Source organism: Populus trichocarpa, chromosome 8, assembly GCF_000002775.5.
Source record: "Populus trichocarpa isolate Nisqually-1 chromosome 8, P.trichocarpa_v4.1, whole genome shotgun sequence".
Lineage (NCBI taxonomy): Eukaryota > Viridiplantae > Streptophyta > Magnoliopsida > Malpighiales > Salicaceae > Populus > Populus trichocarpa.
Genome location: NC_037292.2, coordinates 14,031,151 through 14,057,732, shown reverse-complemented (window position 1 = coordinate 14,057,732; position 26,582 = coordinate 14,031,151). Strand labels below are relative to the sequence as shown.

Genomic DNA, 26,582 nt, shown 5'->3' with positions numbered 1-26,582 from the left:
GGTGATCATCCAAGTCGATCGAGTCTTACTTGAATTCGCAATTTGGATGCAACTTTGAGTTGAATTTCCATCATCTCCCATATATATGGTAATGATAACAGTAATAAACTCGTAGAATAACTTGAGATGTAGGGTACAAAAGAAATAAGTGTAGCATAAATAACTAGTAAATGAATCTTAGCGTCATTTACTCTTGGTGCTTTAAAATCTGGAAACAAAAGATTAAAATTGCAACTTTGGTTAACTTTTTTTTTTTTGTAAATAAAATATAATCTCAATAAATTAATAACCCTGATTAAATAATATTTTTGTTTGATCTTGATTTGAAATTGAAGTTTAAATAATATCTTGATTAATTAATAAATTCTCATGATCTCATTTATATTAATTTATAGAGATTTAATTATACATGATATGCTAGAAAGAAAAGAAAGTATGGAGTTTTTATGAGAAAGAAAACTCTCCATATCAACACATATAAAATAGCTTTCATTAATATTGTTCAATATTAAAGGGTTTTTTAAATGGTGAATAATTTAAGATTGTCATTGTCCATCTAAAATTTTTGTTTTGTTTTTCAAAATTAGTTGGTTTAAAATAGAAGAGGTTTTTTTTTAAAAAAAAACATGGTAATATCATTTAGATCCGAATTAACATACATTCACAACAATATATATATATATATATATATATATATATATATATATATATATATATATAATTTGGAGGCAATGCTAAATGACATCATTGTTATTGGGTGCACATGTGAGTGATAAATATTTCATATTAAAAAATTAAAAAAAAAGGTGCTTATATATAAGATAGACACATAATTCATTAGTTTAGGTTTTTTATATCGGAGGTGGTGTCCGTTATTATATATAAGTTCCTATACATGTAGGCTAATGTGAACGCAAAAACACGTATATCTCCATGAAACAAATAGAACTCCTTAACAAATGGTATTGAAATTAATAATTTGGCTCGGGAAGAGTGGAAATTGTGCTTGGGCTCTTATTACTTTGTTTGTCCATCTAAAATTTTTGTTTTGTTTTTCAAAATCAGTTGGTTTAAAATAGAAGAGGTTTTTTTTATAAAAAAAAAACATGGTAAATGCAATACTGAATTAGACTTCACACAAAAATAAGTTATTTTTGAATTGAGTTAATTTAAACATATCATTTAGATATGTATTAACATTCAAAACAATATATATATATATATATATATATATATATATATATATATATATATATAGTTTTTAGTTTAACGTGGGTGTCCGGGCCAGCTTGCGCGCACCTCGACTAATCCCACGGGCCCTGAAGTTAACGACCATGTAAACCTCCAGTGGCCATCATATGAGCAACCACAGGGCTCGAACCTGATACCACAGAGGGAGCAAACCTCTTAGTCCCAAGCTCTTACCACTAGGCCACCACCTAGATGGTTATTAGTCTAGGTTTTTTTTGTATCGGAGGTGGTGTCCATTATTATATATAAGTGTCTATACATGCAGGATAATATGAACGCAAAAACACATGTATCTCCATAAAACAAATAAAACTCGTTAACAAATGGTATTGAAATTAATGGTTTGGTTCGAGAATAGTGGAAATTGTGGTTGGGCTCCTATTACCTTGTTTGCTTCCCCATAGTTAAGCAAAAAAAACTAAACTCCAAGCTTTACATATCAAAATCACATTGTTAAATAATTTTGTTAAAAGAGGACTTGAGAATTGTGTATGAATGGGTCAAACTTGCAAGTGAGGAGAAATTTGTAAGGTGTACATTTGAGTGGTAGTTATCCTATATTGAAAATGAATAGAAAAAACTAAATTGCTTATATATAAGATAAAGTCAGAACATATTATTTCAAGCTTTTAAATTGAAGGTGATATTCATCATTGTATGTGAATCCTTGTACACATGTGCCTAATTTGAACATAAGACTCATACAAACTTAAGAAGCTCCTTGACAATTATTTTAATAGTTGGTAGTTCATTTTATTTCTCTTTTCTTTTTAGGTTATTTTTGTTAGGTTTTCTGAAAGATATATGTACAACAAAAATAATAAATTTAAAATTTTTTAGGAGTCCAAAGGATCCTGTTAGATAGATTTAGAGTTGTTTAGGTTTCATATGAATATTTCCTGAAGATCAGATTTTTTTTTTCTTTGAATAATTGCTTCAAGGTTGAGTTGTCGCAAATCACAAATCATCCAAGTATTAGATCTCTAATGATAATCCACACGAATCAGCAGTGAAAAATCTCCTAAATCTTTTTGGAAGAGAAGGATTATTATACGTTTGAGTACTAACTCTTTTCTTTTATGTCTTAGGAGTTTTTGTAACCAACATAGTTTTTGTTAGTTGTGAAAATAAAAGGCATATCATTCTATTTATAAGATGATAAGATATCAAGATTTTTTTTCTAAGTCTTGGAATTATATTAATTACATTCTAGTTCTCAATTTCTAAAACTTATTTACAATCAAGTCATATTTGATTAACTATCTCATTTTAATTTGTAACCAATGGTTCTTATGTGTGTAACTCATTAAGTTTTCTAATAATATTGCTCAAATATAGATCATAATCTTAAATAAAATAGGATTAAATAAATTAAACAATCTAATTTATTATCTATTCAACAATTAATTGATTTATATTTGAAAATCAAGTACGGTGTCTGGTAACCTATCATGATCCCCTAAATATTAAAAAAGTCATAAATGGTTTAACTTAACTTCTTAATATAGTTATTATTCATTCATTAAGAATGTTTCTAATTAGACATTACAACATGAAGTATGTCTGCTTTGTTAAATCATTGATTAATAACATTTAAGAACAATGTTTTGATGCGACATAAATCTTAGAATTATAAAAACTTTATAATTTCATATGCAAAATATCTTTATCTCATGAACTTTATCTTTATTTTAGATTCATAAATCAAATATAAATAAATATTAAAGAAAAAAAAACATTTATTAATAATAAATATATTTTATATGAATAAAATCAATGCTAAATATAATCAATAAATTAGCTATAATAACATTGACTAAAAGTTTTTCTAGAAACAACAACAACAACAACAACAACAACAACAACAACAACAACAACAACGGGCTATACAATAAAGTTGATGAAGAGATCTAGAAAGGGTCATTTGGGTGCCACATGCATATCAACTAGAATTTTGTTGCCAAATCAACCTTTATGAAAAAGCACTTTAGGAAGGAATGTTGCTTGGAAACACTCTCGAAACATCCCTACCTTGCACCTTCTGAAAAGTTTCTCTCGCCGATGAAGAGTAGTTTTCTTGGTAGTGGGTTTCTATCTATCTTTATCTTCTAGCACTATACAGGAACTTTCAAACAGATTAAGGACAAATTAGCAGCCTATGGCATCATCTCAGACTTTGACCTCCAAGAAAGTGAAGGCCGCCTCTCGTTTTATAACTTTCCTAGCTATTGCTTCTTCTTCATCATCCAATTAGTAGAACTATTGTTTTGTTCTAGCTTAATGTTCAGAGATTCCCACTTGATGAGTTTTCCTGGTTTCTTCTGAATGGAAAAGTAAATAAATAAAAAATTATGCATCCAAAATAGCCTGGCGTGCAAACAAGAAATGCTAAACTGATTGAATATTGAATTACTTGCCATGATATATAGTTGAATATTAAGAGTAGCAAAAGTAAAGCAATTACCTGTTTTACTCGATTAATCTATTAAGTTCCTTTATTTCCGTGTTATGGTATTTTTTTAGTTATAAATTTTAAAATATTTATTTAATTAACATATATCTTAATTTTACATGAATTTTCTTTTGAAATTTTGAAGAAAAAACTATAATTTATATTTTTTTTCAAACTATATCAGTAAAAACTACCGCAAAACCAAATACATATCAATATATTACATTTTCTCTTGCTTTTTGATATAAGATGTTATAATATATAAGGGATAAAATGAAAAATAAATGTGCTTTTTAACGTGTTAAATTTAATTTTTTAAAAAAATATTATAGACTCAAGTTTTACTTTGCATCATCAACTATATATATATATATATATATATATATATATATATATATATATATATATATATATATATATATATGAAAACATGGAAAGTAAAAAAAGAAAATTCAACACATAAAATCAAGAAAATATAAAACCTGTGAGAGTGAAATTGTAAAAATATAAAGACAAGCACAGGGAAAGTAATTAATAACGTGAAAACTAATCATCCAACTCATCTAAAAAATAATGTCAGGATAGTTAATTAACGGTAAAAGCCATAAACTTAAGATCCAAACAAACAACGAAATCTCTGGAGACGTAATCTTTAGCCAATCAATGCTAACTTCAACTTTGCCATATTTACAACTCCATCACTCTTCACAATTTCCTTACAATCACAGTGACTTCTGTCCTAATATGGTGAAATATATCAAGAAAGCCTTGCTCAATTGGAAGTTTTTACTGGTTAGTTTTTTTTTTAATTTAATTATCCTTATTCAGATAGATTACCTCAATAATCCAAAACACTCATCTGGGATTCAATAAAAAAAAAAGGGAAAAACATGTAACTTTGTTTTTATCACTTTACTGTCTAAATAGAGTTGTCTGTTTTCTTGGAAGATGGACTTTTGTCTGAGCACAAAAAGAAAACCCATCCATGCACACAACCTCTCTCTCGTTTGCGTCATCATCGACGCTTCATTGTCCTCTTCCTGCGCTTTCTCATGTTGTTTATCTTTAATTTTCCTGTGTCTTCAACAATAGTACAAGCACGCTTCCTTGCTTTGGTTCTTTCATCTTCTTGAGCAGCGATCTTGTGCGCCCCTAAACAGCTGCATTTCTCGTTCTTTTGGAAACCATCCACCGTCATCGTGTGATCATTGATAGACTGAAAAAAGTTTTCAACTTTTGCTTCTGCTTAGGGTCTGCCCTAGCATTTCTTTTGCTTCTTCTTTCAACTGATAATTCCCTTCTTCCTTGGAGGTTTATTATAATTCTCTTGTAAAACGTTTTCTTGGGTATAACCCAGATTCAAATCTTTCATCGTCATTTTGAGAATATAATTTCCTCTTTAAACACCGAGAGGTTTTTGGAGACATTTTCTTAGCTTTTGCCTTTTAGGGTTTGTTTCTCAATTTCCTTTGTCAAGAACATGTCTTTCCCACAAAATCACTCGTTACAGTGCTTCGTTGTTGAATTTATAAGATCCCCATTTCTCTATTTCCACCAGAAATTGCATCCCTGCAATTTGTAGGCCCCCTTTTTTTCTTCTTCTTTGGATTTTTTTGGCAAACACTAAGCGTGCGGTTCAAAATTTGTTCTTTTTAGCTATTTGGTTACACGTTTGTAATATGGGTTGTGTTCAAGGCAAGTATTGTAGCACGTACCCATCGTCAACAGAGAGTAATTCAGGGGACTACGGTGAAATGGGTTCATATATGAATGCCACCAGCAAGCATATACTTACACAAAGATCACTGGAGATTGTTCCTGTCCCTTCACGTAACTATGAATTGCAGTACTCTGTCTTAACACAGAGAGGTTACTATCCTGACTCGCCAGATAAGGAAAACCAGGATAGTTTCTGCATTAAAAAACAAGTTCAAGGTAACCCAAATGTACATTTCTTTGGTGTGTTTGATGGCCATGGTCATTTTGGTACTGAATGTTCCAAGTTTGTTAAGGATAGGTTAGTTGAAATATTAGCATCTGATCCCACGTTGTTGGATGACCCTGTTAAAGCTTATAATTCAGCATTCTCAACGGCAAACAATGAGTTACGAAGTAGTGAGATTGATGATTCAATGAGTGGTACAACAGCGATAACAGTTCTTGTGATTGGAGATACAATTTATGTTGCTAATGTGGGCGATTCGAGAGCAGTTATTGCTGTTAAAAATGGGAATAGGATTGTAGCAGAGGATTTGTCTAGTGATCAAACACCGTTTAGGAAAGATGAGTATGAGAGAGTTAAGCTTTCTGGGGCTAGGGTTCTGACTGTTGATCAAGTCGAAGGGCTTGAGGATCCTGATATACAGGTATGGGGTAATGAGGAAAGTCACGGGGCTGATCCTCCAAGATTGTGGGTGCAAAACGGGATGTATCCAGGAACAGCATTTTCGAGGAGTGTAGGGGATAGTACAGCTGAGAAAATCGGTGTCATTTCTGTTCCAGAGGTGTCTATGGTTCGCCTTACTCCTAATCATTTGTTCTTTGTTGTTGCAAGTGATGGAGTTTTTGAGTTCCTCTCAAGCCAGACTGTTGTGGATATGGTATGGCGTTATGACCCTTCTGTATTTTTCTTTTCTATGCGTTGCATTTATGATTTAGTGGTTGCCTTTCGACTGCCTTCATATAGTTAGGCCTCTGATTGCTTGCTGCTTTTTGTTGTCCAGTAATAATTGATAGTTTTTTTTTTTCCTTTTCATTAAAGTTTATAATTTCATGGAAATGAAGAAGTGGAATTTACACGGAGTTGTACAGATATTTAAGTCAGTATCAACTATTGACTTTGATCTGCATCCAGACTTTCTCATTTGAATGAAGAAAGAGTGCCTGCTTATCATAGAAACCGATCAAAATAGACTAAAGGAAATTACCTTCTTTCTTGATTGGCATCAAATTTTGTTGAATACATAATTATGAAAATAGTTTTTCTTCATAATTTTTTTCTCTGTACTGTCGGTAGACGTGTTTGGTGTTGCAATGCAGTGCTAAATAGGGGTTCATTGGCCTAGTTCATCGAACTATACCATCAAGTGCTGCAATAGAAGAATTACCAGTAACATTTCTGAGCTGCTCGCTGACGAATTTAGTGTACTAAAATTTGCTTTTCCTCTAGAAACCGTAAAACAATTATATTGAGCCATAGTCAGACATTTGATCAGATTTAACAATTACTGTATTTATTTAATAACTTCTTGAAATGAAAAAGGTGCATGTGGATGTTAGCTGCATGTTCTAATAAAATTTTCAATCTTCTTAAAATGCTGTTTTTTTTTTAAAATTAAATTCAGCATAGTAGAAATGATATCTTGTTAAGGTAAAACATGGCTATTGCTATGCTTTTGAATTTTTAAAACAAGCAACCAAAATTTAATTAATTGCCATTTAAAATTCTATTGCAAGGAACATAACTTAATGATGTTCTTAGTTGAAATAGCAAAAACATTGCATGCCACTTGCCAGAAGCCACTGGGGGTAATATATGTCCACTGAAATCATGTAAAAAATATTTCTTGCCAAGGAAAAAACAGAGGGAAAAAAATATGGATTCCATTGGAATTTTGAATTGATTATCACTTTCTTCCGTGATGAAATTCTAGTCAAGTTGGTTGTAGACTTTTTATCTCTGTTTTTTTACTCTCATTCCTGCTATTTCTGTCCTTGATATTTTACTGGCTCTTTCTATTGATAGGTGGCAAGATGCACAGACCCCCGAGATGCTTGTGCTGCCATTGCTGGGGAGTCATACAAAATATGGTTGGAACATGAAAGCAGGACAGATGATATTACAATCATTATTGTTCACATTAAGGGCTTGTCTAATGTAAGTTTGATTAGGAAAAAAAAAATCCTCTGGCTTTGCAGTTTACTATTTATGTATCTTTTTCCAATGCTCTAGTTGAATCTCATGTTTTCATTTTAAACTAATGTCTATCAGTAGAGTTAGTGTTAGAATGTCATACTCGAGAGAGGCTTGTCTTTTTTTTCGCAACCTTCAGTTTTTGAAGAATAAGCTTTGTACCACCTGAGGAATGCTGCAACTGCTTGTGTTTGGGGTGGGCTGTTGATGTGTTTGGGTTAAGATTATTAAGTGGTGCTTGTCCTTTGGAAGCTCAGTAAGGTTAAGCTGGGCATCCTATTCATAGAATCTCAAAGTACTAGTGGAATTATTTTTCTGAGGTGCCTGTCACTGGCTGATGATTTGCTGATCTTGATGTCTATTCTTATTAATACAGACAGGTGCTGGAGATACAGATGGAACCACTGGGGCAAATAGGAACCCTGCAAGTTCAAGGGCAGGAAGAGGATCTTCTGACGGCTCCACCACCTCCGGATCAGAAATTTACCGCGCAATAAGAAGCGAATTCACAGATCTGCAACTTTCCATGAGTCGAAGCCCAGCTATTGTTGTTCCATCTCCATCTCACCAGAAGCCCTTGGAGCTGGTGGGTCTATATACTGTCTTGTGCAATTGAGCTACAACTATATTATTGACTGGGTGATGTTCCCTTGTTGTTTACTATAGTAACCCTATCAAATTACCTCTAGAAAGCTGCCTCACATTCATTTTATTTCCATGTAGTTTCACTTGTTTAATACATTTGATGCTGCCTGTTCTTCATTTGCCTCAAATTTGGTTCTGAGGAATCTATTCCTTGAAGTCTCAATGATCTTTTTTTTGGCTTGTATCAGGATGGGGGTTAGTGGGCACCCTTTGCCAATATAGAAGGCAATTTGGTCTGCATGCTCAAGGATCTCCACGCTGCAAGCTCTTACCAATCTGTCTACTAAAACATGGTTACTAACTACACGTGACTTAGTGAGAAAAATGCTCCCCTTTTTGCTGTAACTTTTCCCCTTCTAATCTAAACTTAAGGGGAGTTGGAAAACAAACTTTGGAGAGATTCCGGGATGTTCAGGCTGATAATCATGAATTCCATGAAGATTCCTTTTTCTTTATGCTGTATCAAGAAAGAAAATTTTTCATCAGGTTTCTGCTTGGAAGCTCAACGACTCAGTTGTAATCCTAGATCTTCCTGATATCTCTGTGAAGAGTAGGCATGAAAAGATATAAAGTAAATGTATAAATAATGCATATCCTACATGATATCTAATATTGTTATTGCAGCTACCATGCTTTGTATCCGCTAACAAACAATAAACAGATCCAGTGAAATCTATAGACTATGTTCAATTACTTCAAAGATTTGATGTTGTCTCTGGACGTCGAAGTTCCTGCCATGATATTGGGTTAGCTGTCTGATCCAATTAATGCCCGAGACATGGGGTTGTTTTCCACAGGATGTGACTTTCTCGTGCTTGTGTTCTTGTTTCTTCAGTAAGTGACAAAGGTTTGAAGTCAAATGCCCCCACCTCTTGGAGAAAGATTGGATCGATGTCGGCAATTCATTTCAGTGGAGTTAGTGAGCGGCAACCCATTACTTGGTGACAAGTTCACCACAGAGCTCACGAATCACAGTACAGTAGGGGAAGAAAAAGAAAAAATCTTTGCCATTTGATGGTCCCGGGCAATCCAGGAACAATATTGTCATTTTCGATCAAGGAAAATGAAAGGAAGTTGAAAAATTGTCAAGCCTTGGGTCTGTTAAGAACAAGCTCAAATTATATATTATAAAGAACACTAAACCATGGGGTGAAAACACTTTATACATGTGTATTGTTGACTTTCTTAAAAATTACTATGCACTTGAGAGTGATGTTTTTCTTCTTTTTTTTCATTTTGATTCTCAAAGGTTTTTTCTCCCCGACTCAGTTCTTCAACTGAAAAACAGGAGAATCGCTTTTTATTTGCCAACCAAGGGCAAAATGAAAAGATAGAGATCCAAGATGAAAAAAAGTGTTGAAAATAGGTGGTGGTTCAAAATTATCATGAAAAGTTCAATTTAATCCTTTAATTTTTTAAATTATACCTTTTCAATCCCTTACGTTCTTTGAAATTAAATTTTGATACAAAACTTCATTTTTTTTTCAATCCTTTGTTTGTGAGAGGAGAGAGAGCTTCGTCGGATTTTGACGTAGAGAGAAAAAATCGTTGTTAACACCAATTTCGACTACTAAAATAGTTAATCTAAATGTCCACAAATTCCATTTAATGAGAAGAATTTGATGATGATTATTTAAAATCTCAATATTACCTAAAAAACAAATCATAGTTAAGGAAACAAAATTTTACCTAGTTTGATTTTGTGTTTATGGATCCTTTTTTGGGTTTTTTAGGTTGATAAATTAATTTTTAGATGTTCTAAAGGTGTTTATAATATATTTTTAGGATAAAATGGGGTTTTAGGATAAAAAATATTTTGTCCTGATTATCTAGTCATCACAGTGATAGCCAAAATTTGGGCAAACAAATAACATATTGTTTACCTCAAGCAGACAACATGTTGTCTAATTATTAGTTTTTTTTATATAAAAAAAAGAGTTGGTTGCCCCTTAAAAAGATAGGAAAAAAGGCCCAAGTATGGTTGTCCGTCCCTAACAAGATAAAAACAAAAAAAAATTAGGCTTAAGTGTGCGTGCCTAAGCATTTTTTTTCCTTTTTTTATTATTTTATATTTAGATAAAACATAAATTTAAGAAAAAAAATAAATGTATTAAACCTAGTTGAGTCCATGACCTGAATCACAGGTTTAACGGGTCAAACCATAATGTCTGAGTTGTTATTTTTTGTTGTTGTTTAATGTACTTTTAGTCCCTCAATTTAAGAAAAAAACAATTTCACACTTTTTTTTATCAATGATTTAACTTCTTTTTTTTGAAAAAATTATAATTTTAGCATTTGTTATCAATAATCTATTTTTTTTTACTTCAAATAAAAAGGACCTCTTTTTGTTATTTAGCATAAATAATTATGCTTATTTTTGCTATCTTAGGCCCCCACACTTGTTTTGATTATTTTTTGTTTAAAATATTTCTAAAATAAAAAATTAGCATGTACTTTATTATCATACAATTAAATGAAAAATAATCTTTAAGATCAAAAAAAATTATTGAATTCAATGATGTTCATGACTTGGGTTGCGAGTTTGGATTGTTAACTCGAGTTTACTTATGTTTTTTTTATTAATTTCACTCTTTGATATTAAATTAATTGGGGATTGAGCTTTTCAATTTATTTATTTTTGAAAGTTTATTCATTTGAGTTTCGCAAATCAACCCGAATTGATTTAGATAAATCTAATATATTATTGTCTTAATATTAACTAAAAAAATCATTTAGTGTATCACCATCTTGATATTTAAAAAAATATTGTTAAATATACAACAGATTTTAAATTCATGGTTTAAATCTTTTGTTTTTTTTTTTTAATATTTTAGCAGTACCTAAACCTTTTTTTTTCAGTGTTAAAAAAAAAATGACTTCACTTGTGAGGCAGTGCCGGGCCAATGCTGTAGTATTTCTTGTCACACATGCTATTGGGCAATTAAACAGGAAACTCTTTGCTAAATATTCTTTACCTTTCACAAATGAATCGCAGCTATAGTACAGAACTAGAGATTCAAGACCGACCCTCCCTTTAACATCAAGGTTATGAGCAGAGATTAAAAAACAATTTGTTGCTTAATATCAGAACTAAATGGAAAGCTTCTCACTTCTCGAGTTTTGCACTCTCTTTAATTCGTCAGCTTCTTTGGTCACTTTGCCAGCGAACACTATCTCTTTGATTATCCACCAAGGCAATCGTGTTAGTGTAGTTAAGAACATCACCTTTTATTTTTTCACAAGAAAATAAAAAAAAGGAAAAAAAAATTCATTAGAGTACTGTGAGACACTTCAAATGCCAATAATATTTTAAAATAATATTCATGATTGTTAAAAAATCAAATTGCCCTCAAATCCACTTATTAATCACTAAAAAACCAATTTAAAAATACAAAAAGCCACTAGATGCAAGCTTTATAAATTTTGTTTTTAAAGATAATATAATTATTACACTATACTTCTAAAAGAATAGAAGCACCCTATCAACCTTTTAATAATTTTGCTTGTAAAGGTAATATAGTATTTACATTATGCATATAAAAGAGTAAAAATACCTAATTACCTTGATTAATCTTTTAAAATATATTGCTTTTAAGGGTAATATAGTTTTTACACTATGCATTTAAAAAATAAAACAATCCAATTATCCTTTAAATCCTATAATGACGACTAATGACTCCAGTGAAAAAAACCAAATACTAAGCTTATTGTTATTTTGATGGAAGAGCAAAAATAATAATTATATTATTCTTATCCGTGGTGCATCATATTTAAGAGCATAGTGAATTCATTACTCAATTAGTTCTTTTAATAACCTGAATATCACATAATTTATAAATATTAATAACTTTCCATTTGGCCAATGCAAAAGGTAACAAAGAGTGAGAATTCAAAGAATCAAGAAAGATGCCTTCAAGCTAGCTCCTTCTAAGAGACAATTCTAAATGTTGAACATATAATGGGTATAGTGTAGTAAACTTGAGCAAAGCATGATGACAATAAATCAATACCAGTTGTAAGAATAACTACAATGGAAAATTAGAATAACTACAATGGGAAATTATCTGGTCCAAATTCCATGACTTAAAAGTAGTAATTTCAATAAATAATTATTGCATTTTTTTTCATAAAATGCTTATTTATAAAAAGAAAAAAAGAAAGTTGAATGGAATTTATGAAAAGACCTTTATGTATAGAATGTGAATGAGGTGATAAAGGCCTTTTTAGGTCATGAAATGAAGCAGTTAAACTAGTTCTAGAAGCAACAACAAATGATGTGAGTTGCAAAAGAAGCCATTGAATCATCATTAATGTTAGGTTTCCTGAAAGACATATATACAACGGAAACAGTAAATTTAAAAGTTTTTAAAATTCCAAGAATCATGTTAGACAAATCTAAAATCATTTAGAGTTTAAACAAAGATTACTTAAAGATTACATATTCTTTTTGGCTTTGAATAATTATTTCAAGGTTGGGTTATCACAAACTATAAATTTTTCAAGTGTCTGGCCTCTAATGGTTATCCACACAAACCACCAATGAGAAATCTCTTAACTCATTTAGGGTTTAAAAATCCAAAGAATCATGTGAGTGCTAACCTTTTTTGTGTTGTAGGTGTTTTTGTAACTAAAATAGTTTTTTCTGTATATAAAATAAGAGACATAATATTCTATTTATAGAAAAACTTGAAAGCCTTATAAATGATTAAAAAAAAATCATTTTCCCCTTAAATAATATGACATATACTATTTCATGATAATTTTATAAATTTATTCAATCAAGTCCTTATTTGATTTTTCTAAGCCTAGAATTGTAATTCCATGTACAAATTACATTATAGTCTTCAATTTCTAAAACTTATTTACAATTAAGTTACACTTGATTAATCATCCTATTTTAATTTCTGACTAATGGTTCTTATGTATGTGGCCCATTAGGTTCCCTAATAAATTCATCCAAATATAAATCACAATCCTAAATAAAATATGATTAAATAAATTAATTTATTATCAATTCAATAATTGATTGATTTATATTTGAAGATCAAATACAATATCTAACAACTTGTTATGATCCTCTAAATATTAGAAAAGTCATAAATGGTTTGACTTAACATTTCAGTTACCAGTTTCTAGTGTAATTAGTATCCCTTCATCAAGAATGTTTCTAGTTAGACATTATAGCATAGAGTATGTCTTCTTTGTTAAATCATTTTTTTTCAACATCATAGTCATTGATTATTTAAATTAGATTTGAAATTTTTTTCAAATCTTATTCACTTTTATCAAGGATTTCACAATTAATACTATTTGACAACATATAGAATATTTTCCCTAATTCACCAAGGTGACGAGTACTCTATTGATTATTCAAATACCTCTATTGATCATAACTTGTTATGATTCTCTAAAATTTCAGTGACTGGGTTTTCAGTGTAATTATTATTTCTTCATTAAGAATGTTCTGATTTAGGCATTAAAGCATAAAATATATTTTCTTTGTTAAATCATTTTTGTTCTCAATACTATAATCATTGATTATTTAAATAATATTTGAAACTCTTTTCAAATATCATTTCATCGTATTCAAGGATTTCACAATCAATAATATTTTGAGAACATATGAAATATTTTCCCTAATTCACTAGGGTGATGAATTCTCTATTGATTACTCAAATACCTTAATATACTTTATATTATACTCAATATTTGTTTATTTATTACCTTTGATTAGGACAACATGGAGTCATGATCAAAGCATAATATTCTTTATATAAGATAACTTAGTGATCTTAAGTCTAAAGATCATTTACATAATTATCATGTGAGGCTTTCTATAAATAGAAGTGATCTCTCCATACAAAATTCTCATATGAGTCAATTTAGTGTACATGTAATCTAACAAACACTTGTATATTAATTTCAGGTATCTCTCATACCTCAACTTATGAGAGCAATTGCTTCCTTTCATAAAAGAAGAAATATAATATGTATCAGTTTTAACAACTTTAATTAATATTCAGTCTTTATAAAATATTGACTATGAATATTTAAAAACAATACTTTGATATAATATGAATCTTATAATTTTAACAACTTTATAATTTTCTTTGCAAAATATTTTTGTCTCATAAACTCTATTAGATTCATTAATCAAACATTAGATTCATTAATCAAATATAAATAAATATTAAAGATAAAAAAAAACCTTTATTAATAATAAATATATTTTACATAAATAAAATTAGTATTACATGTAACTAGCTGATTGGTTACAAGACATATTCACTAACAATCTTCCACCTATACTAAAGTCAATCGCTCATGTATTTAATATCATATATCTTCATATGATGATCATGCTTCTAGTTGGACAGTGCCTTAGTGAGAGGAATTGCATGATTCTCTTCAGTGTGTGCTCATTTTATCTTTACATATTTTATTTCTATGATTTATCTAATCAAATAGAATCGTCTAAATACATGTTTGAATCTTTGATGAGACCTTGATTTCTTTGCTTATGTAATGGCTTTATTGTTCTCACAATATAAAGCTACTAGATCAACAATGCTAGGAATCATACATAGTTCAATTATGAGCTTTTTGATCCAACAACTTTTTTTGTTGCCTTAAACACATAGATATATGTAGATTCAGTTGTAGAATCTGTTTTGGTCTCTTATTTAAAACTCTTCAAACTCATAGCATCATCATTTAGAGTAAAAATATATATTGACTAAGATTTTCTATTATCAATAACTGATTGAAAACTAGCATCTAGTTCATGTCCTTCATAGATCAGAAAGATATTATTATTTATTCTTAAGTACTTCAAAATATTGTTAACTATCTTTTAGTAACTCTCACCTAGATTAGATTGGTATCTACTCATTATACTCAAAGCATAAGATATACCTGATGAAATAGGTAAGTATCCTCTTTTGAATTCTTTCATGATAAATTATTTTAGCATCTTGTCTATGTACATGAATTGAGATAATCCAAGTAACCTTCTAGATATATCTTTATAGATTTCTATTCTTAATATATAAGTTGTTTTTCCATATTCTTCATGGATATATTATTGGACAACCAGATCCTTACTGACTATAGTAAATGAATGTTATTTCCTATCAATACTATCTCATCTACATATATATTAAGAAAAACAACTCTCTCATTAACTTTATATATATATATATATATATATATAAACATAAGGTTTTTCTATTTTTTATGAAATCAAATTATTTGATTATCTCATTAAAATAGATATTCTAACTCCTTGAAGCTTGTTTAAGCCTATAAATGGATTTGTATAGCTTGCATACTTTGTTGGTAAATTTTTTAGATTCAAAATCTTCAATTTATTTCATATACACATCTTTGTGAAAACTTTCATCTAGGAATGTTGTTTTGATATTCATTTGTCAAATCTTATAATCATGGTATGTAGCTATAGCAATCAAAATCCTTATGGATTTTAACATAGCTACCAGTAAAAAAGTTTCAACCCTTTGTTTTTGTCTGTAAACTTTGGCAACTAGTCTAGCTTTATATGTTTGTACATTGTCTTTCATATTAGTATTTCTTTTAAAGACCTATTTACATCCAATGAGTTTTATCATTTCAGGTAGATCAACCAAAATCCATATCTAATTGGTATACATGGAATTCATTTCAGATTTATTGGCCCTAAACCATTTCTTATAATCAATATTAGATATTGCTTCCATATAGTTGGTAGGCTTATCAAGTATAAGCAACTTGTCATCATCAATTTCCACGAGAAGTTGATATCTCATTGGTGTCTAACATGTCCACCCAAATTTATTGTGTTATTGTATTTCTTGAGTCTTAAAATAAACATCCAATGTTATGGTCTTGATTTATGGTTCTATTTGAATGTCAACTTATAGTTCTTGAACTTTTTTAAGTTTTATTTTCCTCTTATTGGTTATTTCAAGAACAAATTCTTTCTCCAGAAAGGTAACATATTTTAAGACAAATACCTTTTGCTCAACGGGATGGTAGAAATAATATCCAATTTATTTTTTTAGATATCTCATAAACTTACATTTATTTGACTTAGCTTTTAACTTTTCAGATACAATACACTTTACATAAGTATCACATCCTTAAATCTTTAATTATGATAGGTTTGGTCTCTTATCATTTCATATTTCATATAGAGTTTTATTAACAAATTTTAATGGAACCCTATTTAAAAGGTAAGTAACAATTTGTAAAGCATAGCCTTAGAAAAAAGGTGAAAGGTTTGCATAGCTTATCATTGAGCGTACCATATCTAATAGGGTACGATTTCTCATTTCAGAAACTCCATTAAGTTGTGGTGTTACAGGAGGTATTCATTGTGAGAAAATTTCATTATCTTTTAGATAGTCCTAAAATACTAGACTCAAGTATTCACCACCTCAATTTGATCAAAGTATTTTGATACTCTTTTTCAGTTTGTTTTGAACTTTATTTCTAAAGTCTTTGAATCTTTTAAATGATTTAAACTTGTATTTCATTAATGACACATAACTATATATAAAATGATCATCAATAAATATGATGAAATAAGTACATACACTTATAACATAAATTGTCATTGGACCACATACATTTGTATGTATTAAATGTATTTATTTATATTTTGTATCTTTAATACTTGGGAATATACTTTATAGTGTAATTTTATAACTCCTAATATTAAAGTCTACGTTAGCTCCTAACATTTTATTTTTATCAATTCATTTAATTTAATACCTAGAATATGCATCACATTGTAAAATTCATACCCTAAATATTAATTAAACAAATTAGTTTTGTGATGTTTTTTTGGTCAAATCTTAATGAATAATCACAAACTTGTTATGATACTTTGTAATGTTGCAATGCAATCCCATAAGCATAGTAGGTTTTTTTCTCAGAACAACAGTGTTTTTATATGCTTTCCGTCTCCTGATTTGAAATACTAGTAGCGGCAATCGATCAAGAAACCGTCAATTTGTGCATCTCTCTTGTTAGGATTATTGCCATTAATGTGCAGCAATCATAGAGCATTTGCAACCTACCCTAAGAAAGAAGGTTGCTATTGTCAAAAGGCTACAATGGTAGTTGCACCAACCATTGGCAAAATGGTGCAACCCATATGCTGCCACCATTTGTGCCATAATTTATGGCCTCTTGTCTGCCATGAATTGCCTATAAATAGAGGCATTATTTGAGAGCAAAATGAGAGAGAGAGAGAGAGAGAGTGCAGCCAAAGATGTGAGAAATATCGGAGAGAGTGGGCTGCCAAGGGCAGCCAGCAGTAACTGCCATTGCAGCACTGAAAAGAGAGAAATAGAGTGAGGTTGAGAGTTGCTAAAGAGTGGAAGATTCCTCCTCCTCTATTGTTGTAAATCTTGTTCTCTCCCTATATAATCAAATGGCTTCTCCCATGGATGTAGGCGATTTGCCAAACCACGTTAAATATTGTGTTAGTATGTTTAGCCTCCAATAAGCAATTATCAGTACATCACTAGTCGGAATCCCCAACAATTGGTATCAGAGCATTTAGTTTAAAGCGGTGTTTGATTTTTGCTCAAAAATAAAAGTTGTCAAAATTATGTTTTGACCATACCACTGTTTAGAGGAAGAAGAGACGAGCACACTGGTGAAAACAGCGCAAAAATTAGACTTCGAACATGGCCGTCACGCGCCGGCGAGGTGGCTGCTCACGCGCACAGACGCGTGCCACGCGTCTCCTTCGCCCGGATGGGCTGACCTGACCCGAATACTAGATGACCCGACCCACGTGGCTAACCTGGATGGAGGATGATATCATCATGACATAAGCATTGCGTCAGCATGCATAGTGGGCATGCCATGTCAGCAACCAGTCAGCTGACACGTCAGCACAATGGGACCCACTGACACGTCATCAGCCGCGAGCCGAGGAAAAGGATTTAGTGTAGCTGATCCTATGTGCAACTGGATCTGGGCCGCGAATCATGCCAGAATTGTTTTGATCAAATCTTAGCCGTCTGAAATGCTATTTTGATGATTTCAGACTTATTTCCATCTAATTTGATCGTTCTGGTTGCAATGGTACGGTCCGATCATTGAGATTGAGAATGAAAATGGTGGTGGTGAATTATTAAAGAGAGATTGCCTGATTAGGAGGCATCTGAAGGTCATCATGGTGGTCGATGGAGATGAAGAAGAAGAAGTCGCACACGTTTGCCCAATTACGTGTGTTGAACCGCTAAGTGGGGAATGTTTAATTGCCTTGAGGGAAGGCAAAATTGGGACACTTTGGACACCCAATCATGTGGAAGATTTAAGATGGAGAGTGAAAATTGATGAAGACCAATCTAGATGAATCTAAGCACTGGTAGTCTCGCTAGATTTTGAAAAATCAGGTATAAAACAGGATACCCCAGATCACTTGTAAAGGAAAGCCGCAACAAAGCTAGCAAATGGTTGTATATACAGAAAGATAGTACGATGGATATATATGGCCTAAGAAGTTCTGTCTAGGAGATTGGGTTTTAAACGGGACCGGTGTGAACCCTCCAATCTTTCCTGGGAACTTGCTTAGTTGAAGGATTATCCATACGGTACTATTTTCGTATATGTAACAGTTTGAAATGAAACTGTTGAAGACTAGCAAAATGACGGCACAAAGAAACAGTTGGGTTCCGTATGTTTAAGGATCTGATGGAGTGGTGATTTCTCCAAAGAAGTTAGATTTAGTGACTGTGATTTTTTTAGAGTAGAATTGATGAAGACCTTAATAATGGAAGAGAAATACAACAAGGGGATAAAGATTAACACCCTATTTTGACTTGGATAGGTGTTGTGACAAGATGAGCTGTTGTCAAACATAAGCAAGGAATGAGGAGAAATCTGGAGAACATAAATTGCACGAGGGCACATGGAGATTGTGCAGGAGTACCCGTGATCCAACGAGGTACTATAATGAGACAACAGGTGCAAGGAGAAGAAGTTTTCCCAGATGAAGCTCAGAGCAGAGACTATGTAAAAGTTGTGTACAACAGGAAGCCTCTTGTGCTCTTGATGAAGACAACAAGCGAGGACCTTTCCAATGCATACAAGGATGGAAAGATGAGCTGTTGCAGAAGCACCAAATTAAAGGGGTGCGATCACCTATGATGAAAGGCGAAGACACCAAAAGAGAGTTGGTGTGGGTGGAGCTATCAAGCAGAAAGACATAGAAGCTCCAAACATAGAAAATGAGATGGAAGATTGCGAAGAGTGCACCGCAACTCTCTTTTTCTATGAGATCAGTGGCAGTGATCTCTCCCAATTCTACATGGTGGTAGAGAATCTTGGAGCCACAGGAGTCATCCCCAATAAAGGCGGATGAGATCGTATGATGACGAGCAAAGACACCTCAGACAGAAGGTGTGTGGGCCACAATATGAGCCCAAATTCAGACCATCGTATGACGACGAGCGAAGACACCTCAGACAGAAGGTGTGAGGGCCATGATATAAGCCTAAGTTCAAACCGTCGCATAACGACGAGCAGAGACACCTTAGATGGAAGGTATGTGGGCCACGATATAAGCCCAGGTTAAAGACCGTCTCATGACGACAGGCGAAGACAGCTCAGGAGAAGGTGTGAGGACCATGATATGAGTCCAAGATCAGACCGTCTCATGATGACAGGGGGAGACACCTCAGGAGAAGGTGTGAGGACCATGATATAAGTCCAAGATCAGACTGTCTCATGATGACAGGTGGAGACACCTCAGGAGAAGGTGTGAGGGCCATGATAGGAGCCCAATTTTAAAATGCCCCAGAGCCAATGTGATGGCTGGATATAAGTGGACAAGTGTATAGCCAATAAAGAGGCTATGATGAGTATGAAGACAAATGCAGGATTGACTTTCATGGATATTGCCCCTATGCTAAAGATCAATAAGCTAGAAGACATTTGTCTTGGATAATAAGTGGATGACTTGCGGAGCATTAAGACGCAACTGCTATGTAGAAGCAGTGGGCATGCGCAGGTTCCGGGAACAAGTTAACTCTTGTCAAGGTGGTGAGCTTGGTAATGACATTGTAATACTTAGAGTATGAAGACAAATATGGATCAATCTTTAATGGGCTGCCCCCAGAGACGGAGCCAGGAATTTTTCCTATCCTAGGCTATGATATAAATACACATAAATTATTTTTAAGATTAATCATTCACTCGGATATATAAATTTGTCAAGTTAACAATAAAGTTTTAATTCAAATACATAACATAAAATATATAAAAAATAAAATTTAAAGTACATAAAATTCAAAATAAAAATAAAAATAAATTATACTATCAAATCTGCACCCTTTGATGTTTTGTAGAATAGAATTCATCTATGATCGAATCCGAATCAATATCTTCAACAATCTCTCGTTCAATGTAAATCATCATAGAATCTGTTAAGAACTCCTCTTTTATTTTATTGCGAAGCAAAGTTTTAACATGTTTCATAGCTGGAAATTCTCGCTCTGTAATGGAAGTGGAAACAGGCAAAGTCAAAACAAGACGAATCAACCTGTCAATCAAATGATAGTGCTGCGACTTATTTGTTTCAGCTAATTCTCGACATAATTCAGAAATGATAGACATATTCTGAAAGCTCTCATGATGAATCACATCAATCTGATAATGCTCTAGCTAAGATCTCAAATAATTCATCTCTTGTTCATTGAAATCTTCATAAATAAATTTCTCAATAAGCTTGTAAATAGCATCAACTTTATATGATTTAAAGTTGTCTTTAGGTTCTAAAGCAGAGCTAAGTACAAGGAGTTCCACTGTCCCATCACTGAATCTAGAATTTAATTCTTCCAACTGAAAATCTATTGTTGAGTTAAATATATTATATTGATAATGTTGGTAAACTGTCACTGAACCTTGTTGTTGACATGAACGACCTGTAGCCTTTTTATATGAAGCATTCATATGTGGTATGTCAATCTCATATTTTGTGCAAACAAATTGCACATTTGCAAGGAGAAGATCAAATCCGGCATCTCTCAAAGTTTGAAGCAATGTTTTAGTAGTTGATACAAGATCCATTGCATTTAAGATGTCAAGAGATTTTTGCTGCAAAGCTCGACGAAGTAAATTAGTAATCCCCATTATTTTATGCATCAAATATAAGATGAATATAAATTCAAAAGATTTCATCACAATCAAACAACCACCAGCTTCTCCACGTATAGAATTAAAAGATCCTTCTTGAACCATACTTTCAAGTACAGTAATAGTTGCACCATACATATCTATTAAGCTGCAAATAGAATCAAAATGAGAGCTCCAACGAGTAGTTCCACTTTGATGTAAATTACCAATTTGATTAGCCCCTCTACTAGTCTCACGTTCTCCAGTAGCTACCATATGTGCAATTTCTATAGCCTGAGCATAATGTAACTCGGTATGACGTTTGGAAGAAGCACAAATAAGGTTGATAATGGTTGTCAATTTTGAGAAAAATAACCAAATAAAAATCTCATTTCCAGCTACTGCAACTAATGCCAGTTGTAGTCGGTGAGCAAAGCAATGTACATAATATGCATAAAAAAAATCTCTGAGAAATAGAGCTTGTAGTCCATTCCATGCGCCACGTATATTGCTATTACCATCATACCCTTGACCTCGCATATTGAAAATATGCAAGTTATATCAAGCGAGCACATCACAAATTTCTTTTTTAAGTATTGAAGAAGTAGTATCTGAAACATGCACGATGCAAAAAAAACACTCTTGTACAAAACCCTGAATGTCAACAAATCTCAAAACAATAGCCATTTGTTCTTTATTTTATGCATCTTTGGCTTCATCAACCAAAATACAAAACTTTGCATCTCTAACTTCTTCACAAATCTTTTTCCTCACTTTGTTCGCGAGAATATGCAAAATCTCTTTTTGAATAGTCGGCGAGGTATACTTTACATTTTTCGGAGCTTTTTCTAAGACAATATCATCAATGTCAACATTCAGTCTCCCCATAAGTCTTATCATCTCCAAAAAATTACCTCGATTATTAGAAGCCAAAGATTCATCATGATCTCTAAATGCACATGCTTGTAAGCTAAGCCATTGAACACTTTCAATTGTTGTCATAAGTTTCAACCGATTTTTCTGAACTTTTTCAGCAGTTTGTGCATTCAAAACTTTATCAATATGTCTACTTACTTTCATTAAATCTTCAGCAGATTTCACAGCATTATTATGTGGTGTAGTGGGACTTCCCACATGCATCAAAAGTGCACATCTAACCCCGTCATTAACCCTCTTCCAACTTCTAAAGTCTTCGATGGTGAATGTGAGATGACGAGGCACTTTGTTTTCAAAGATAAAGCATGGAAAACAAAATACAACATCCTTTGATGGAGAGTAATCTAGCCAAGAAAATTGATCAAACCAAGTGTATTGAAATCGATGATATTGTCTCCCTGATTTAGTCTATGGATACTCTGCTAACTTAGGTTGATATAGACCCATTTTGATATAAGCTCTTCTAATTTCATCTTGTTGATTAATAGGATGTTTCCACACTGGAATTCGTAACCCAGGATCTCGTTCAAGAGTATTAACATCAATTTCAACTCTTTGAGATTTGAAAGGGGGTTGTTCACTACGATTTGAGACATCAACATTAGAAGGAGAATGTCCTTTACTGGTTGATGTTTGTTCGTTTGGTTTAAAGAATGAAAACATAGTTTTTCCTCTCTTGTTTCCTTGATTTTCCATTATAATTTATAACCTATTCACGTAAAAGGAATTAGGGAAGTCAGATGCAAGATGAAAAGATATTAATGCCACAATAGAATATTCATAAAATGCAGAATATACAAGGATAAACTAGTGATGCAAACTACTGGGAGATTTAGAGAACTTAACTTTGAAATAACCAGTAAATTATTAGTACTAGACTACTAGTGTGTTAGCATGCATCCATTTCTAGGGTATAGTCTATTGTTTACTCCACTAACAATCTACTGTAATGAATGTGAAACATTGAATTCAAAATGAAAAATCATGACTTGTAAATTCTTACCTGATGATTTTACACTCTTGCGGCTCTCTATATAGATTCTTCTTCAAAATCCAAGCTAAAATTATATATTGTTGAGAAGAAAAATAGCTAAAACTCCAAGTTATTTGGATGACATGTGAACCAATTAATTATTTATATTTAGATAGATTTGCTGTAAAATATAACTAATTAATTAGTATTGCAAGGGAAGGTGGGTGGCTAATTAATTAGTGTTTCTAGGGAAAGTAAAGTGGGCGGCTAATGGCTGGTAATTAATTTGTATTGCAAGGAAAAGTGGGACACTAGGTTTGCTGTGTAAAAGATAGGGAAAGTGGGACATAGGTTGGCTGTGTAAAAATTAAAAGGGAAAATGGGTTATTAAGTTTTTTTTACCTGGGCTACAACCCTCCTTAGCCTTGTAAAAGGCTCCGCCCCTGGTTGCCCCCATTGTTAAAGGTGGAGAGCTACATAGACTCTTGGGACTAAGAGCGGGAGACTCACGGAGAAGTAAGGCGTGTTTCCTAGAGTGGAACAGAGGGCAGACGCAACTCCGGGATGAGTAGACTCTTGGAAGAGTGGTGAGCTCATGATCATATTGAAATACTCAGATAATGACTATTGCACTTGGAAATAGAAATTTTCGTTTGAGGGGGTGTTGTAAGCCTTGGTGTGAGGCTTGAAAAATCATTCCAGACCGAGCATGGTTAATACGCTCGAAGGGGAATGTTATGTCTCAAAGATAAGCGTTAACACTCTTCAGATGTGATGTGGGAGACCATCTGGTTGAAGTGATCCTTTGGAGTGAGCAAAGGGGTGCTTTGGTGACTCTGGTGATTGAAAGGTTTGGCGAGTACCTGTAAACTTGGTCACAGACGCTCTCAGAATGGTAAGCTTGGAAGAGTTGCAGGATGCAAGCATGTGCTGAAAAAGCAAGAGGACAATTGCCCACATGAATGGCAAAGGGGGTGATTGTTAGAATTGTTGCCATTAATGTGCAGCAATCATAGAACATTTGCAGCCTACCCTAAGAAAGAGGGTTGCCATTGTCAAAAGGCTACAATGGTAATTGCACCAACCATTGACAAAATGGTGCAACTCATGTGCTGCCACCATTTGTGCCATAATTTATGACCTCTTGTCTGCCATGAATTGCCTATAAATAAAGGCATTATTTGAGAGCAAAATGAGAGAGAGAGTGCAGCCAAAGATGTGAGAAATATAGGACCAGCAGTAGCTGCCATTACAGCACTGAGAATAGAGAAATAGAGTGAGGTTGAGAGTTGTTAAAGAGTGGAAGATTCCTCCTCCTCTATTGTTGTAAATCTTGTTCTCTCCCTATATAATCAAATGGCTTCTTCCGTGGATGTAGGTGATTTGCCGAACCACGTTAAATATTGTGTCAGTGTGCTTAGCCTTCAATGGGCAGTTATCAGTACATCACCGGTCAAAATCCCCAACATCTCTGACATTTTAAGGAAACGACTCAGCCTGCAGAAATCATCTGGGGGTGTTTGGTACGCATCAAGCATTTGAAGATGTGAATTAGTGCTGCCAATTATTCAACTTTTCTGCATGAATTGCATTGCTAATGTTAGTGATTGCCTTTCCTTCCAAAAAGATTCCACATGATAGTTTGGAAGCTCCTGGTAGAGCAAATGGTGGAAGATGATCGATCCCTTATGAGGTAAACATGCAACCAGGACTGCAGAACATACTTCAGTTAGCAGTTTTGAAGTGTATACGCATGTTTTTTTCTTCGATCATTTTCAAAATAACAATTAGATCTCGGAAAGTTGAGGAAATCTCTGGTGTTTCGATTCGTTAGTGAGGCTTGCTTTGCTAAGCATAAGCTCATATACAGATTAGACAATGAACAAGCCTTTCACATGTTCAACTTCCCTGCACTTCTATTTCATTTTACCAGCTGCAATTCCCAACAGATTGGTGAGGAGGAGTTGCAGTAGGACGAGAGTAGCTGAGAGCAAAATTGTACGGGGGTCCAAACCCAAGCCCATGACGAGTACAAAGATGCAATGAATGGCTTTACAATAAAAATGAATTTGGTTCTATATTCAGTCTTTGTACATTCCAGGACCACCCACCCACCACTAGCTGCTCCAGAAATAATGGAAGAAAATATTATTGATAATTTATATATATATTCTCTTGATTCTTGTTTTTAAGTTTTATTAAAAATAATTAAAAATATTTACTTTTGATTATTTTCTTAAAATACTACTTTGATACAAGCTAGGATAGGATATATACAGTCATAACCGCATATTTTTCTGCATTAGCTCCATTATAGGAATAAAAAACAGTGATGGCAGGAGGAGGTTCGGTGCAGAAAACCGAGGAAGAATGGAGGGCTGTTCTCTCCCCCGAGCAGTTTCACATCCTTCGTGACAAGGGAACAGAGTGAGTCATGGATCCTCTCCTCCTTTCTCTTCTCATCATATTACCTTCAAGTGATTTTGATCTGATGACATATAAATCTAAACACAAACATGCAGGCCGAAATTCAGTGGAGAATATGATAAGTTTTTTGAGCAAGGAGTTTTCAATTGTGCTGGTTGTGGGACACCTCTTTACAAATCCACCACCAAATTCAACTCTGGCTGTGGCTGGCCTGCTTTCTATGAAGGTCTTCCTGCTGCGATAAATCGATCTGTAAGTTCTTCTTCTTCTTCGGCCTGCTTTCTATGAAGGTCTTGCTGCTGCGATAAATCGATCTGTAACTTCTTCTTCTTCTTCTTCTTCTTCTTTTGAGTTTCAGCCGGACCCTGATGGGAGGAGAACTGAGATCACATGCGCAGCTTGTGGGGGGCATCTGGGTCATGTATTCAAGGGCGAGGGTCACAAGACTCCAACAGACGAACGCCATTGTGTCAACAGCATCTCTATCAAGTTTGTTTCTTCTCAGTGATCTCCTCTCTGGAGTTAATTAATAAAGGCTTTCATTTTCCAGTGTAAACCCAGCCCCTTTGCCTGCCACCAAAACCAGTCTAAGCACACAAAAATATGTGAAATCAAATCCCAGCCCTAGCCTCCATTTCTTATATCTATTGTCACCCTTGTTTGGCCCTTCCTCTGAGGGGTTGTTGTGTAAAAGAACATAATGTGGCGTCCTATTTTATTAGGAACTTGGTGAATAAATTTCAAGATACAAGGCTTTTTAAAAGGATCTCCATTTTTTCCATCAAAATAATCTACTTTTTCCTGGGCATTCGGGCAATGAGATGGAATTGCCTACGCATCCCTTCCAAGCTAAG

The 26,582-nt window shown here is 33.1% G+C and overlaps 2 protein-coding genes across 3 annotated transcripts; both read left to right on the top strand.

Annotated features, from left to right (window-relative positions):
* Nucleotides 1-4,577: 4,577 nt before the first annotated feature.
* Nucleotides 4,578-8,961, top strand: LOC7469100 (probable protein phosphatase 2C 35). Of its 2 annotated transcripts, XM_002312689.4 has the most exons (4): nt 4,580-6,303; nt 7,449-7,580; nt 7,993-8,202; nt 8,450-8,961. In XM_002312689.4, exons 1-4 carry the CDS (start codon nt 5,383-5,385, stop codon nt 8,459-8,461), a joined length of 1,275 nt encoding a protein of 424 aa, XP_002312725.2. In that variant the 5' UTR covers nt 4,580-5,382; the 3' UTR covers nt 8,462-8,961. The 2 variants fall into 2 exon arrangements, with proteins under 2 accessions (XP_024463558.1, XP_002312725.2); XM_024607790.2 differs by lacking the exon at nt 8,450-8,961 and having other exon boundaries at nt 4,578-6,303; nt 7,993-8,424.
* Nucleotides 8,962-25,425: 16,464 nt separating this feature from the next.
* Nucleotides 25,426-26,494, top strand: LOC7454233 (peptide methionine sulfoxide reductase B5). The gene is made up of 3 exons (XM_002312688.4): nt 25,426-25,728; nt 25,824-25,980; nt 26,087-26,494. The coding sequence occupies exons 1-3, from the start codon at nt 25,634-25,636 to the stop codon at nt 26,234-26,236; spliced, it is 402 nt and encodes a 133-aa protein (XP_002312724.1). The 5' UTR covers nt 25,426-25,633; the 3' UTR covers nt 26,237-26,494.
* Nucleotides 26,495-26,582: the final 88 nt, after the last annotated feature.

Excerpts from the sequence above, each read along its gene's own strand:
- LOC7469100 (XM_024607790.2), top strand. The coding sequence starts at position 5,383 with ATGGGTTGTGTTCAAGGCAAGTATTGTAGCACGTACCCATCGTCAACA. Across the intron at positions 6,304-7,448 it reads GCCAGACTGTTGTGGATATG|GTGGCAAGATGCACAGACCC; the intron begins GTATGGCGTTAT and ends TTCTATTGATAG. Across the intron at positions 7,581-7,992 it reads ACATTAAGGGCTTGTCTAAT|ACAGGTGCTGGAGATACAGA; the intron begins GTAAGTTTGATT and ends TTATTAATACAG.
- LOC7454233 (XM_002312688.4), top strand. The coding sequence starts at position 25,634 with ATGGCAGGAGGAGGTTCGGTGCAGAAAACCGAGGAAGAATGGAGGGCT. Across the intron at positions 25,729-25,823 it reads CTTCGTGACAAGGGAACAGA|GCCGAAATTCAGTGGAGAAT; the intron begins GTGAGTCATGGA and ends ACAAACATGCAG. Across the intron at positions 25,981-26,086 it reads CTGCTGCGATAAATCGATCT|CCGGACCCTGATGGGAGGAG; the intron begins GTAAGTTCTTCT and ends TTTGAGTTTCAG.